Below are 15,824 nucleotides of genomic sequence, written 5' to 3' on the forward strand. Positions count from 1 at the left end.
GTAAAACAAAACAAAACAAAGTCAAAGGACATAAAACAAGTGTCAGTGAAACTCAAAACTGGGAAAGAAATGATTACACTTGCATTTTACCTTTTGTTTTTGCAAGCAAAGGTGATCCTATTAGATATTGTGGTAAAGAATGAAAACCTGTTATGAAGCCTTTCAATCACATTTGGTAATTTATGTCAGGAACATTGTTACAGAAAAGCTTCCAGAAGTAAAGACGTTAAAATCCAGAATAATGTGTCAGCTCATGTCAGGCAAAACATTGACAACACAACCCAAAGTTGGACACAGAATTTGATTTCCTAATTCAAAACCTAATTCAAAACCTGCTTCAATCTCACGGAAGCCTTGGAAGATACAATAGGGTGTGATTCTTAGCTTTAGGTAAAGTTCATACTAAACATGAGGGTTTATATCTATTGCATTTTGGGGACTGTGCTAATTCATGTTTAGATGGGCCTGAGATAACAGGAAAGGCAGCGTCTTAGAAGGTCCTTCGTGGCAAATGACTATGGAAGGAAACTCCCTCCAAAGTTGTAAATTGTTCATTTCCATTCTACTGTGTGGCGGATGCCAGTATTTTTTTTTCTTTAAAAATTTTTTAGGGTTTTAAGCAAATTTTGTGAGTTTTGACTACCTAGCTTATAAGTGGTAGAAGAGGGAACTCAGAACTATGAGATGCCAAAGCTCTTGCTCTTTCTGATACTCAATATGAAGTAGAGAAGTTTTCTGGATGGCCTACCGTCAACCCTGCCCACGTCCTCCCCGTGTCTGCTCTTCTACTTGCATTAACTCGCTGCTGGTTCGCAGCTGGAGAGCACAAACTGCACCTGCTCCGAAGGCCAGGGAGCCCGGCCTCATCCGGCGCTCAGCCTCTGCTGCTTGTGCACGGACACGAGGACCCACCAGGGGTCACTGCAGCCTCAGAACTATTGTGCCCGCCAGTCCTGGACACGGCCCGTCGCGCTGAGGGCGTGGGACTGGGAGTGCCGAACGCCAGGGTCCGAGCAGAACTGCGCCCTGCCTTCCTGGAGCCAGCCTCCGGTCTCCCCGGGAAACGGACACGGCAAGCAGGGCCAGGGCTCGGGACAGCCAGGCGGCCAGGGTGCAGCGCGCGGGTTCCCGTGCGGACCTGCTCGCACCTCGCCGTTCGACCACCTCCGCTCCGCCTTCCGCCCTTAGCCGGGACCCCGCCCGGAAGGGGCGCCCCTTCCCGGCCTCTGGGCCCCCGCTCCGCTCCGGGGCTTTCTGCTGACGCCGGGGCCCAGCCTAGCTGCACCTGGGCTGCTCCCGCCCGGGGCGCCACCCCTCGCGCCGCCTAGAGAACTTTCCCGGGAGCCGCCGCGGCCTGCACGCCCAGGGCACACCCCCATCCGCCCGCCGGCGCATTCCCAGCTTGGGTTCCCGCTTGTCCGCCGGCCGGCGTGCCCGCAAGCCCTCTGACTCCCCGCTTCTCAGAACCTCCCGGAGGAACAGCACTCCGCTGCCACAGCAAGGCGTTCTCGGAGAGCGAGCTTGAACTTGGCCACACACAGCCCCCCATGATGAGTTCCAGGGTCTCCAGACGGGAGCCGCGCCCCACCAAGAGCTGACTTGCACTCGCCAGTGTCGGTAAGGAGCCCGCTGCCCTTTCCGACACTCTTCGGGCTTCTGGGTGCCGGCGGGATGGGGTGGCGGAGGTAGCTGACTGAGTGACGACCCTGGCCACTGGCCCTGCAGTGGGACTGGGACGTCGTGGGTACCCCTGACACAAAGGAACAGACGAGTGTTCCCCAGTCGGCTGCGGGGTGGGGTCGGGGCTGGAGGTGGGAGCCCTCCGGGGACTCCGCAGGGAAGGGAGGCCGGGTGTCGCGGCCGCGCTCCGGGCGGGCGCCGGCGGAGGGGGCTGCACAGCTCCCAGGGGTTTCCTCGCCTGGGGAGGGCCTGGAGCTCGCGTCCCTCCCTTTTCCTGTTTCTTGCCCCCATTGCCAGGCGACTTTTGTCGTCCCCAGGACTGCGGGAGGGGTCGCGGCGCCCCCGCCTTCGGAGGAGCCGGAGCCGCAGGATGCGCGGGGACGCGCCGCCGCCCTCCGCGCTCAGTTCCGCCGGCGCTTCCCCGGCGGCTCCCGGGCGCTGACTCCCCCGGCTTCTCCGCCCTCCTTACCTCCAGCTGGCGCCGTCGGCTCGTCCGCGTGGCCCTGGACCCCACCGGGAACCGGTCCTCTCGCCCTGGCCGCCGCGCGGACAATAAATTAATGCCTCGCGCTTGAGGGGAGGGGGCGGCTCGGCGCCTTGGTCGCAGCTTTCTCTCCTGGCTGGAGACGGCCACAGCCGACATGGGCTGCTTCTGCGCTGTTCCGGAAGAATTTTACTGCGAAGTTTTGCTTCTGAATGAATCCAAGTTAACCCTCACCACCCAGCAGCAGGGCATCAAGGTAGGCGCGGGCCGGGGGCGTGTCCCGGGGGGTCGGCAGCCGGGCAGGCTCGGGGGTCCGAGGCTTTGTCTGAGGGCTGTCACGGGTCTCGGCCGGCCACTGGTCTCTGCGCGCTGGGAAGGAGCCGCGGCTGCCGAGCACTCAGGTAGTGTGGACGGGTCCGGGTGGATTCACTTTGAATCCCTTCATAAAGGGAAGTAAGTTTCTTGTCTCAAAGGGTAGTCCGCCCATCCACTCTCAGCTGCAGCCCACAGTCCTGCAACTGAGACCAAAACTTTGGTTTCCTCCAAAAGCATCTAAGGCCCCCGCAGCTCCAGAGAGGCACAGAATTGAATATACAGGCTGCATACGGTGTTAAGGCACGATTTCCCTTGGCTTTGTTGAAGGATTTTTTCTGTTAGTGTCATTGGGGAAGTAACATATAGTTCACTCGCTGAAACACATTTACTGGGTGACTGTGATTGTGTTGCCTGGGTTTGTAGTTGGGTAATGCTACGTTTGGACGGAAAATAATTTCCAGTTCTACAAGCGAACTGGTTTTATCCCCACGTTTAAGTAAACATTTCTCAAAGCGACTCGGTAAATAACTTTGCGCCTGTTTGTAGGCCATTAAAATGCAATTACTGCTATTAACCTAGAGAACCTAAACAAAAAGGCTGTGGGAGATTGCAGAGATCCACTTCCTTAATTTTGATGAGTTCTTACGTTTATGGTTGACAACCTGACGGACGCGCCTGCGCGCTTGTTTTGCTCTTGCTAACAACGTAACTACCTAAAGATGATCCGAATTCCGAACGTTTTGTTTTGTTTCGTTTTCTGCATATTTAAATCACCGGAGCATTTTAAATAACCTTAGCAGCTGAGTCCAGTGAAGGGCTACCGCTCCTCCTTCCCACTATTGCCCCCCACCCTCCATCTCCGTAGAGCTGGCGGTCTGAGAACCAAGTTCAAGCTGCCAGTGTCCTAGTCTTGTATGGCAGAAGTTAATCCCAATGGCGTAGGCCCTGGGCATTTCCTTGTGTGAATCAGTTTTTACACAGCTTTATTATGTACACTGAAGTAACTGTTCCTGGCCAAAAGCTGAAGCTTTGATGTCACCATTCCTGGTGTCCAGAATTCTCATTTCACAGGTGTCAATCTTAAGCAGGAGATGAGGGTAAAAATGATCAGTTAAAACCACAAGATAAAGTTAACCCTTTCTTCGGGAAATTGTTTTGAACATTGTTTCCCAGGAATTATAAAACGCAAAAGTCAATCAGATTCTCATTTGGTGTTTCCCTTCAAGGCCAATAAACGACTCCTGGAGGGGCTCCTGGGCGGCTCAGATGGTTAAGCGTCTGCCTTCGGCTCAGGTCATGATCCCGGGTCCTGGGATCGAGCCCCACGTTGGGCTCCTGGCTCAGCGGGGAGTCTGCTTCTCCCTCTCCCCCTGCTCATGCTCTCTCTCTCTCTCTGTATCTCTATGTCTCAAATGAATAAATAAAATCTTAAAAAAAAACTCCTGGAAAAGGTTGTTTTATATTTCCCTTTTTTTTTTTTTTTCCCCCCCCCCCCCCCCCGCCATGAAATCAGGGAAAGAACTTTTCAAGAGGATGTAGCATTCTTTAGTGTACTGTGCAAATAGGCAAAAATCACAAAACATCATAAATTTTTGATAATACATAGATTCTCTTTGGCTTGGGGGAAAGAAACAATTAGAAAAAGATAACGGATGATCTGATACTAAAACAACAAAAATCTTTCTGAAGTGCACAGTCTAAAGTCATCTGGAGTGTGAGCTTCCTATTTAATCACGAAAGCCATACCCCTGTCAGCTGTGGAGCATGTACATTATTCTGTTAAGAGAGCAGCCAAGACTTGGGATCAAATGGAATAATTTTGTCAAAGAAACATGAATAAAAAATCCTAATCCGTAATTACTTTTTATAACCTGATGGTGCTTATCTTGTTTTACAAATATGTTGAAAATTGGTGAGTGATTCAAAGGCAGTAGCAACTTCATAATGCTGTTATTTTGGATATGTGCCATTTAACTAAACAATAATTTAAGCAGGCTTTTGTTGGAAGTAACCATTTTGCAACAGGCTTGGCCTCTTTCAGTGTCAAAAAAGCATGCCACAATTATTTTGATGACCATATGTGTAACACAGATGTTGTCTGCTGAAGTTAACCACATTATCTGTAACTACCAGGCTACCATTAAGTGCATGTGTTAAGCACCTGTCTACTTGTGGTATGTACTAATTAAACACATGTGTGTTTATAAATGGAATAATGTACGGACAGCATCTCACATGTGGATGGTATTCAGACATTGAATGGATATGTGTGTTATTCTGTACATATTTGACATTTTCTTTAACTCCTACTTTAGTTTGTAAATGAAATAGTAAACTAAAATGTAAATGAAATAGTCAATAGCTACTATTATGGTGTTTTCCCTGGGATAGTACACTTGGTAACTTATTATCATTAATTAAAGTCAAAGTTAAGCATATGACATCAATTAGCCTATTTTACTCCTGAAATTAAAATAGAAAAATCTTTTTTTCAAAAGTATTTCCTAACATTTTGAGATGACCGTTTTCCACATTCTATCTCAAATGAAATGAAGACAGTTAATTTTGCATTAAAATTATTCACTTATTTCATCTCTTTGTGGAAGGATGGATTTTACTGATTCCTAAATAATTACTTAAGAATTTGCTTGTATTACTGTCATAATGCACTGTGAGTTTAAAAAATTAATTGTGAATTTAAGTAGAAGAAATATGAGAGAAACTTGGTAAAACATTTTTTCTGTGTGCCATTTTGAAAAACACTTTTTGGATTTGTTTAAGCACCAAATTACAAATTGAAGTTAGTCATGAGTGATTTTCTGCAACTTAGATCAAAGTCTTTCATCGACTAGAAAAAAAATTGATGTGTTTGCTCCCATGGAAAGCATTTCAGCCTGGAGACAATAGTTATACATCTTCTGTGTCAAGATGAATAGCATTTAAGTGGAAAATAATTTTGTTCTTAAAAAAATAAAACAATGTATTTGTATTCATACTAATGTTATATAGAAATTTGCTTCTTAACTTGCCTTAGAGGTAATCTTACCTTGACAAGTGGGAAGTCTTTTGCATGCAGTTCGCAGTTTGAGCCTTATCTAGGATTTAAGAACCCAACTTTATATAAACTGAAAGCTATTGGTTGTGTGTTGACCCCCACAATAGCTTTTAGCTGTTTGTTCTATGCTGCTATCTCTGTTGTTTGTTTAAGTAAGAATTTCTGCTGTGGTTGGTCTTTTGGTTTTTTGAATAATGTTTGTTCAGGGAAACTTTTGTTATGTCCTTTGTAGTTCTCTGTGCTGGGGGAGGTAGAGATCTTTCTTTTTTTCCTCTGAGAAAGCAAAATTTGTGGCTCAGACTACTTGTATAAGTTGTCAAATGATTAGCAAAAGATTTTCAGGGGAAAGAAATCAGAAGGTTTGATTATAAATTTAGTCCTCAAAATTCCTGCTGCAAATATGAACTAGATTAATATTTCAGTGAGGTTTTAGTGCTCTGAGCAGTAATGTAATAAACACTGAGGTGCTTATTTTTCCCTTGTTGTATTTGACTAAATTAATGAAACCAATATGACAGCAAGATGGAAATTCCATTAGCTTTTTAAAAAAGACGTTATTGAGATACACAGTTCACACAATTGAAGTGTGCAATTTACCCATTAACTTCTAAATGAAGTTGCTTCCTAATCATCCTGAGGTTTCTGAGGAAATATTGTGAGTCAGTTTTAATGCTTTGATCAGAAACTTCCTAATAAACTAGAAAAACCGTCAGAAGATAGGGACTTAAATTATTTGCATCTCACTTACCAAGAATTGTAATTTTCATTCCATTTGGCATGGTGAAGAAAACATCTAAGAAGATTGGGAACACAGTGACAAGCACCAGTGCTTCATAAGTCATAATATATATGTGGCTACCCATATCTTTTAATATCAACCTCATAAGGTATAGAGTCAGGGACCTGATAAACATAGGTTGAAGCAAGAAATCGTACGCCAACATGTCTGTCAATGTGAGGTTGGCTGTGGGTCTTGTTTGGTTGGTAAATTAGATGTGACTGGGATAGAAGTCCCCCTCACCAACACTGCATCTTGTTTTCTGAAATTCAAATAGGATATCTGTATTATTGTGGCTGTTGAAGATGGACTACTACGTAAATGCTCCTTCAAATATCTTTCTGTTTTTAAAATGATTCGAAGTATTTTCCAGCTTTATTAAGGTATACTTGACAAATGGAATTAGATTAAATTGTACAGCATGATTGATAGAACCTAAGTTGCAGAAGGATTCCCACTATCCCACCATTGAGGTAATGAACACATCCATCACCTCACATAATTACTTTTTGTTGTTGTTGAGAATACGTGAGTTCTACTCTCTTAGCAAATTTCAGTTCTACAACACAGCCTTATCAAGATCCTCAAACTATAAACGCCCCCTCAATTTTATAAGTTTTTTTTCCTTGAAAAAAATTATTTAAAAATACCATTTATCATCCATGGTTTGAGAGGAGAAGCATTGTTGGTTACCTCCAGCAACTAATGGCTGTCCTTCTCCAAGTGCTTATAATTTTTTTGGTTTTTGGTGCACTACACTTTTTTTTTTTTTTTAGCCCTGTTAATATCCTTGTTCTTGAATTCTGTAATGTTAAGCTTGAACTGACTTTGAACTGAACTTCAACTAATGCAGAGCTTTGAGGGGGCACCTGGCTGGCTCAGTCAGAGGAGCATGTGACTCTTGATCTTGGTGTCATGAGTTCAAGCCCCACATTGGAAGTAGAGCTTACTGGAAAAAAAAAATAATGCAGAGCTTTTTTTGCTTTTGCGGATGGGTGTTGTCTTAACCCATTTGGGTTACTATAACCCATACCATAGACTGGGTGGCTTGTAAACAAGAGAAATTTATTTCTCATAGTTCTAGAAGCTGGAAATCTGAGATCAGGGTGCCAGCATGGTCAGGTGAGGGCCCTTTTCTGGGTGAAAAACGTCTTGTATCCTCCCATGGTGGAAGGGGCTGCGGAGCTTTTTTGGTCCTCTTTTATAAGAACAATAATCTCAAAGGCACCAACTCCTACTACCTTGGGGGTTAAGGTTCCAACATATGAATTTTAGGGTCACACAAATATTCTGACTATAGCAGGGGGTGATAAAGTTAATCTAAATTATAGAGACAAAAGTCTAGACTTTTCTTTTGATTAGCCACACGGACAGTGGCTTGTTACTTTTAAGACACAAGGAAAATGCGATACTCTTCTTTGATGGTTTGTTTCAAGTTGTATCTGAGTGGGGCTAGGCAGTTCTTTGTTGTGGGAGGTTTTCCTGTCCATTGGGGGATGACCGTATTCCTAGCCTCTACCCAGGGGATGCCAGTAGCACTTCTTGCCCAGTCGTGACAACTGAAAATATCCTCAGATGTTGCTACCTGTCTCCGGCTGGGCAATACCCATAAATTCCCAACTTCATCGTTTGCGTTACAGCCTGCCTGGTCTAGACCTTTAGCAGTTCTGGGGGCCTACCCAGATGACTTGCTCTGCAGGCACACCGAAATGCTGTTTCCCAAATGTACCAGACTCTTGTGCCTTTATGCATTGATTCCTGCCGAGTGGTGTACCCTCTTACCTTTCCCGAAGTACACACTCATTTGAGCCCACCCTTTAAGACTTGAATCAAGTGTTCTATTTGCCAGGAAGCCTTCAACCCAGGCTGACCAGGCAGTTAAGTGCTAGTCAGGGCTTCCCACACACCCTGTTCCAGCACTTCCTTGTTGCACTGCAAGCATTATTTCTGGACACATGTGTCTCCTTCAGGAGCCTGTGAACCCCTACCTGTGGTCCCCTAGCAGCTAGCGCTGTACGCTTCACACAGTAGATGCTTATTAACTGTCATTTGAATAGAGGAATGGAAGGAGTGTTCCAGCTGGAACAGGCCACATTGAAAATCTTATGGATAATGAGGTTCTTTTGCCATTTTATTTCTACTAGAAAAGATCCTAGAATAAAGTAAACCTCACTGAAAAATCTGTTGCCAAGATACTCTAATTCTTATATTGATAATGGGTGGAAAATGAAATGGCGCAGTGGTCAGAGTGCATGCAGTCTGCCGAAGAGCTGATGAGCTGCTTGTTTCAGAAAACACGAAGCACACCCTTTTTGTGTCCTAGAGGTCAGGATTAAGTCTTTCTCTGTCTCTTAATTTTTAAAAAGTGTAACTTTCCCCTTACAGCTTGAGAGTCTTTTGGAAGAAGGGCATGTTTCTAGAATGGATAATAGATCCTCACACAGGAGTTACTTTTTCTTCCTTGTCTCCTATTGTGAGTTGGTTTTGCAGGGTGGGTTTACACCATCAGGGACCATCCATGTAATTTTTAATCTTGCCGTACCATCCGTTTTACTCTTAAAGCTGCATAAACCTCATCTGACACTGCTCTAAGGCTTAATGGCAGAGACAGTGTCAATAAGTAAATTTATTGGTTTTTTTAATGACAAATGATGTTTTTCATTCCTATGCACGGGGTACTTTTCTGCAGGCCAGTTACAAACACAAGTCAGAGACTAGATTTACCATGCCCCTCCAGCTTCTCTGGGATTGACTGCTTTGGCTGAGCTTTGTCTCCAGCATTTTAGCTGCCAAGTATAGTTTGTGCATAACACTCCTCATCAGCCTGCTTTGGGTTGTGAAGAGTAACTGCCATTTTCTTCTGCATCACAAGACTTGTTTCTAAGTTTCATATATTAAAATTAACCAAGCATCTGTTACTACTTGTTTAGGTATAGCCTAGGTGTGCTAAGGTCAGGAACCAGCCAATTTGGTTTGTGACTCAAAAAGCCTGTGACTAGACTTTGGTGAGTCTATTCCATTCTAAAAAATGTGGGTTGCATTCCTGTGTCCTCTGAGCCATGTATGTAGTTCCTGTTTTTTTTAAGTGGAACGGCCACTGTTCCTTAATGCTGATTGTTAGCCCATGATTCTGTAACTAAACTCTTTGCTAGGAGATTTCCCAAAGGCTGAGATGGCTCCCCCAGAGGCTTTCCTAATAATCACTGAAGACGTGAAAGGGCCTGGCAGTGGCTTCCAAATGCGTGAGAAGTTTGTTTTCAAGGACATTGACATGCCAGGAGGAAGTTAGAACAAGAGAGTTGGTGGCAGGCAAGGAGAAGCAAGAAGTGCTGAGTGCTAGCCCCCACGGACAATAACCAAAAGGGCAGGTGGTAGGGGAGGAATTAGCTGACTGAGACCGACGAGAGAACCAAGTATAGCAATAGATTGTTTAGAAATGACACATCTGAGCACATGAGAAAGCATAGTTAATAATGCCAGGGTTCCCAACTTTGTGGGGATGGTGTCCCAGAAGTTGGGAGAAAGTACCTTGTTCAGAATAGAGCTTTTCCATACAGTGACACAAGTCCTGGTCAGGTTCCTGAGCTGGCCCGCAAAGACCCGTTTGGATTTTAAACCATTCAGGTCCCACCTTGGTCTTCATTCAGAGCTGAGTTTGAGAGGCAGTCTTAGAGCCTTTGTCGCCTTAATTGTCACTCAGCAAATTGGTTTTTCTCCATCATTCTCACTGTTCCCAACTTAGACCTGGCCCTCATGTGTCACACCTGAACCAGCCTTCTAACCTGGGTGCTGTGTGGTCACTTTCAGCCTCTCCCTTCTCCCCACCCCTGCCCGGTGTTCAAACTCTGCTCTGCCCTGTGACTGGCCAGGTGACTGGCTCTTCCCTGGAACTAGTCTCCGTTTCCTCATCTGTAAGCTGGTGGGCCTGTAGGATGACTGTAAGAATTTGAAAAAAAAATTTTTCGGCACATAGGATCAAAACTTGCTCAATAAATGATAGTTCTGTATGATCTATTATTTGCTAATTTTCTGAATTCTGGTTTGTGATATCTTACCTCCCACTCCTGCTCAAAGTGATGCTGGCTCTCTAAGGGGTGTGGGTGGCCAGTCACTTACCCTCTTTGAGCCTGCTTCCTCATCTATAAAATTAGGGTGAGGCTCTCCACCTTACTCTGAGGTACTGCATGTGAAACCCATTTTTTCTTATTGAATTGTCTTGGCACCATTATAAAAAATCAGTTGACAACTGGGGCGCCTGGGTGGCTCAGTCGGTTAGGCATCTGCCTTCAGCTCAGGTCATGATCCCAGGGTTCTGGGATCGAGCCCCACATTGGACTCCCTGGTCGGCGGGGAGTCTGCTCCTCCCTCTCCCTCTGCCCCTCCCCCCGACTTTTACACACTCTCTCAAATAAAATATTTAAAAAATTGACAATAAATGTGAAGATTAATTTCTGGATTATCAGTTCTATTCCATTGATCTACATGTCTATTTTTATGGGTCTTATTTATTTTTATTAGTTCTGTGGCAAGGTAGTAGGTGTTTGTCATTTAGCAAAGAAACACTCCCAGTTAAAACAAGTTTGTCATTGATATTTTGAAAAAAATCCCGTAAATGTCCTGGGGGCAGTAAAACATTGTTTTATCCACTGTCAAATCTTCAAGAACCTAGAAGGGAGTCAGGCACATGGTGGTGCTCGGTAAGTATTTGTCACATCTGACGGACTGAGAGAAGGATTGTTCTAGTGAAGTTGCTGCTAATGCTTTTATAGCTTGAAACTTTGGCTGAGTATTTAGATTTCCAAAAACTATTCTGTTCAGCCTTTGACTATGGCTGTTTACATTGTATATAAAGGATTTGCCTTTGATTCTTATATACTCTTTCTGTAAACACTTGGTAGAGGGCTAGGAAAAAGGTATTTGCATGTTTTATGAATAATCTTGTTAGTTTTGATAGGTGAAGGTGTAGCATGTTAGATAAGTTAATATTTAAATAGGTATGTGGTTTTTTATCTATTCCCTTGAAACATACTGAGATATTGCTAGAGATTTGCCCCGCGGAAGTGCATGGCACAATGTTTCCCTCCTAGGAAAATGATGTAGATGGCTAGAGGACCACTTCTGAACACTATCCCCCTCCCCGGGGCCTTCCTTTTAACCTGGAACTTTAGGATTCCTGGCAGGATTGCAGGTTCAAGCCTAGGAAGCATCTACGGCTGTATGGAATTGGACTAACACCCTCTATGACTGAGGACAATTGTAGCAAATCTTAGTGGTATTGAAACTGGTATCATGTAAACTTGACAGTTTTGTCTGGATCGCACAATTTGAAAGTCGGTAGTATTCAAACACTTGAAAAACCCCCATAGATAAGCAGGCTATGGGCAGTTCCCCCAGTGAAGAAAATCTCAGGTGTTTAGAATCTGGATAATGCCATAGCAGGACAAAATCTTTCATACAAACCCATTTCTGCTTGTCGTTGCTTTTTCCTACCAGTCACTCGTTCTTTTGCCATCTGATTCTCTGCGCCAGACCTGTGTGTGGTCACATGACCTCACTTAATGCAGCCCCAAGATGCTGCCAGAACATGCAGCAGACACCAGGGGGAGGATGTTGAAGAGATGTTGTGAATTACAGCAGACTGGATTTCACTTGTAATAGAGAGTTAGACCTGGCATGGGCATTCACAATTGTCTCACCCTGTCCTCCCATTCTAGAGGTGAGGGAACAGGGACCCAGGGAGGGGCAGTGATTTGCCAGAGCCCAACACAGAGTCCTCAGAACCCTGTCTCTTGGTTTCCCATCTGGTCATTTTCTCAATGCTCATCCACTCCTGGTTTCTTGGCTGCATGCAGGAGAGGAAAGGCTGGGAGCTGATTATAAAGGAAGAGGTCAGAATTGATTGAAAATCATTTAGGTTTACTCCCAATCCCATCTCCCAAACCCCTCTACCCTCCTCCCTCCTCCTTAAATTAAATCTTGATAGGTCTACGATCTGGCCTGATTTCCTTCTGCAGTCTTGGAATGTGGATTTGTGGCACTCTTTTCAGGTAGATTATATGAGGGAGAGACCCTTTTGTCTCAAGGAATCTTATTTCTTTTCAGAGCGACACTTACCACGTTGCATTTTTATTTTTTGGCTTTAAAAGAAACGTTATTTATCTAAAAGGTCTGGAATTCTTCCTTGGTCTTTATTTTGTAGAGCTTTTACCCTGAGTTCTTACAGCTCGATTCTGAATATCTCTTCAGGAAAGAAAATTAAAAACTGATTAGTGACCCTTCTTCCTGCCCGTGGGAGAGTGCGAGGGAGGAGAGCAGAAAGGTAAAATTGCTCTTTCGTTGAAAGGTTTCAGATGGGCCAATCATCAGGAGGCTAATAGATCTTTTCCCTTGATAACGATTATTTCATGTGTCTGCAGCTGTTTACAAGGGCACTTGGAGGATGTGCAAATTTTCCAGAATTCCTCAGAGAGCCAGCCCCCCCCCCTTTTTTTTCCTTTCAGACACTGTATTTGCATCATGTTCTGGGGCAGTTATTTGAAGATAAATAGGTTTTGAGTGTGAGGGTATACAGGGGTCTGGACCAATACCGTGTATCTGTAATTGTCGGTATGGCTTTGTGAACTCAATTCTACAAGAATTTATTCAGAGTTTGTTGTGTACCTAGTAGCGTCCACGATTTCTGGTGGTGAGGATAAAATAGAGGGAGGACTCTTGCCTGTAAGTTTAACCTTGAGGTGGAAAGCTGAACATTAACTTATAAAACAATAGACCCAAGACAAGACAATTTATAACCAAGTATTGAGTTATGTGGTGGAGATTCTAAGAGGTAAAGAAATTGTTATAAGAAATTATGTTTCTTATATGCCAAGGTGGGGTTAATCAGAAAAGGTGTTTTTAGAAAAAGTGAACACAGTGCCTTATCAGAAACTCTTGGGCCCAGGTGTGTTTCAAGATTTGTAATTTTTCAGATTCCAGCAAGGTGATACGGTATATATACCATGCGTTATGCATCATCCCTGGCCAGGTCTGCGGTGGTATGTCATGAAACATTGGTGCAGCTCGTCATCTGGATATTCACAACAAGTGTATGAGGGTGTAGGGGGGTCCGTAGAGACTGTAAGTAGTCTTACGCCAGTGGATAACAGGTTTGTCCTTGTATTGGTTATCTATTGCTGTGTGGCATGTTCCATCCAAAAGTTAGCAGCTTAAAGAACAAACGTGTATCACCTACAGATTCTGTGGATCTGGAATTCAGGAGCAGCTTAGCTGGATGATTCCGGTTCAGGGTCTCTCATGAGGTTGTACTCAAGCTGTGAGTGAGGCATCAATCATCTCCGGTGGTGGAGCTGTTTCCAAGCTCGCTCACGAGCACGTGGCAGCCTTCGGCTGCTCACCACACAGACTCCTGAGTGTTCTTACAGCGTGGTGGCTGGCTTCCCTCCAAAGCAAGTGGTTGTAGAGAGAGAGAAAGCCCGGGATAGAAGCCACAGTCTTTTTAACATCCTCTTCTGTGATACTCTGTTGGTCACACCGGCCCACCTTGGTCTGAGAGGGGACTATATAAGAGTGTGAGTATCGTGAGGCAGGGGTCACTGGGAGCCATCTTGAAGGTGGACTGCTGTAGTCATCAACTGAGTTTTGGCATCCAACTTAAGATAAAACTCCGAGTTGTCATATCCTCTTGGGTGTTGGATTGTGGAAGAGTGTGGACTTACATAATGACTTTGGTCTCCTCAAAGTAATGATGTGTGAGGATGGACTGCGCCTCTGAAGCCAGTCCAGGGTGGCAAGGTAGCGTGAACACAGAGGAATGAATTTGGTGGAGGAAGAGGAGTGTCTGAGAATACTCAGACTCCCTCTACTGTGTGCCAGGCACTGCACTCGATGCTGGGGATGAAAGGGGGAATTAGACATAATTGTAACCATCTGGAACTAGAAGTATGCTTTGAGAAATCTAGAATTTTACTTTGAGAAATAATCAGTGCTTGATGAAAATACTTGTATTGAGTGTCTAGAATAAAAAAAGGCAGCCTGTGTCGTGGGAGAAGGAGAGAATCCAGACTCAGAAAATCTGGATTCCTGTTCCAGCTCTTTTCATTTCCTGGCTTGGAAAAGTCAGTGTTTGGGAGCCTTACTTTTTCATTTGTAAAATTAAAATGATGCCATGTTATTCCATCAATATCACAGGCATTGTGAGGCTCAAAGGAGATAATGGCTGAAAAAAAACTTGCAAAATCCTGAAGTGCTATGGAGTGTTAATAATTACTATCTTGTGGCTCTAACATTTACTAACTAGTGACCTTTGCAAGTTATTTAACTCTGTACTTCAGTTTCATCATCAGTGAAATGAAGATAATAATACCACCCGCTTCATAGTTGGCTGTGGGGTCTGAATGAAATAATACATGTAAGAGCTCAGAATAGTGCCTAGCGTATAACATGAAAGATACCCAATAAATAGTAGCTGTTATTGTTATGTAACCATACAGAGCAAAACCTAATGGGAGATTAAAAAGAAGTGAAATGATGACTTAGAATGTCTTTAGACAGTTCTAAACAATGAGCCAAATTACAGTTTCCCTGAAAAGGCTTTTTTTTTTATTATATGTATCTGCATTTACTGACTAGAAAACTGGTTTATTGGGTTGGACAGAGATCATTTTGAAAACAACTACCAGCTAGCTTCCTCCCCACCTCCTCTGTCTTTTTGATGTTGACCTTCATGTGCAGCTTTTCAGACTTTTGAAGGTCAGAGTTGAAAATAAATCCCTTTGCATTAATGGTAATGTAGTAGTCCTTTTGCCTGCCCAAGCATAAAGAGGTAAGTTCAATTTAGATAATCTTGATCAGTTGGTGAAGATGGGTTTCAAAAATGAAGCTTTGGTTTGGAAATATGGCAGGATTTACTCGTTAAAATTCCCTGTAGGACTAAAATTATGAGTCAAAACTGAAGACTTGAAATTTTTTGGTTAATTTCAGTGATGGTGCTGCTGAGTTTATTAGGATTTAGCCTTTGTAAGAATCTGAATTAACTTATTTTGAGGATCATGAGAACTTCAATAAATCATTATTTTCTAGAATCTTTTGTCCCAGAAACCCTGAAGAACTTTCCCTTAGACTGCCTTTAAGCCATTACATGCACCCGGGAGAGAAGGCTGTGACAATGTCATGGAAACATTGGTATTGACACAGGCATGACAGCGAGTCCCAGGGCACGGCCGTGAAGGATACTAGACCCTAGGCTTACAGCAGATCAGTCCCCTTAGGTCACAAATATCCTGTGAATCATGGTGAAGAAACTTGGGCACCTTGTATATTTATAGGTTGAAAATCCTTGAGTTTTCCTCCTCCTGCTTGAAAATGCTGAGCCACGTGTGTGCACATGCGCACATATACATCCGCCAGAAGGAAAAAGATGAGTGACCTGACGTTGAAGTACGATTTTAATATTTGGGTCCCCTGTGTTTGAGCAGTGTTGATGTCCTGAAACAATATATATTTTTTTAAAGTAT

The 15,824-nt window shown here is 44.0% G+C and overlaps 1 protein-coding gene across 1 annotated transcript in view; it reads left to right on the forward strand.

Annotated features, from left to right (window-relative positions):
• The first annotated feature begins 1,419 nt into the window (after positions 1–1,419).
• EPB41L4A (erythrocyte membrane protein band 4.1 like 4A) overlaps positions 1,420–15,824 on the forward strand; it is a 243,427-nt gene continuing 229,022 nt past the window's right edge. Inside the window, exons 1-2 of the mRNA XM_032403864.1 lie at positions 1,420–1,617; positions 1,998–2,420. Of these exons, the coding sequence (XP_032259755.1) occupies positions 2,322–2,420 (99 nt within the window). The 5' untranslated portion in view covers positions 1,420–1,617; positions 1,998–2,321. The remainder of the gene's footprint in view (positions 1,618–1,997; positions 2,421–15,824) is intronic.

The sequence above is a fragment of the Phoca vitulina genome, unplaced genomic scaffold (assembly GCF_004348235.1).
Source record: "Phoca vitulina isolate PV1807 unplaced genomic scaffold, GSC_HSeal_1.0 scaffold6, whole genome shotgun sequence".
NCBI classification, from domain to species: Eukaryota; Metazoa; Chordata; class Mammalia; order Carnivora; family Phocidae; genus Phoca; species Phoca vitulina.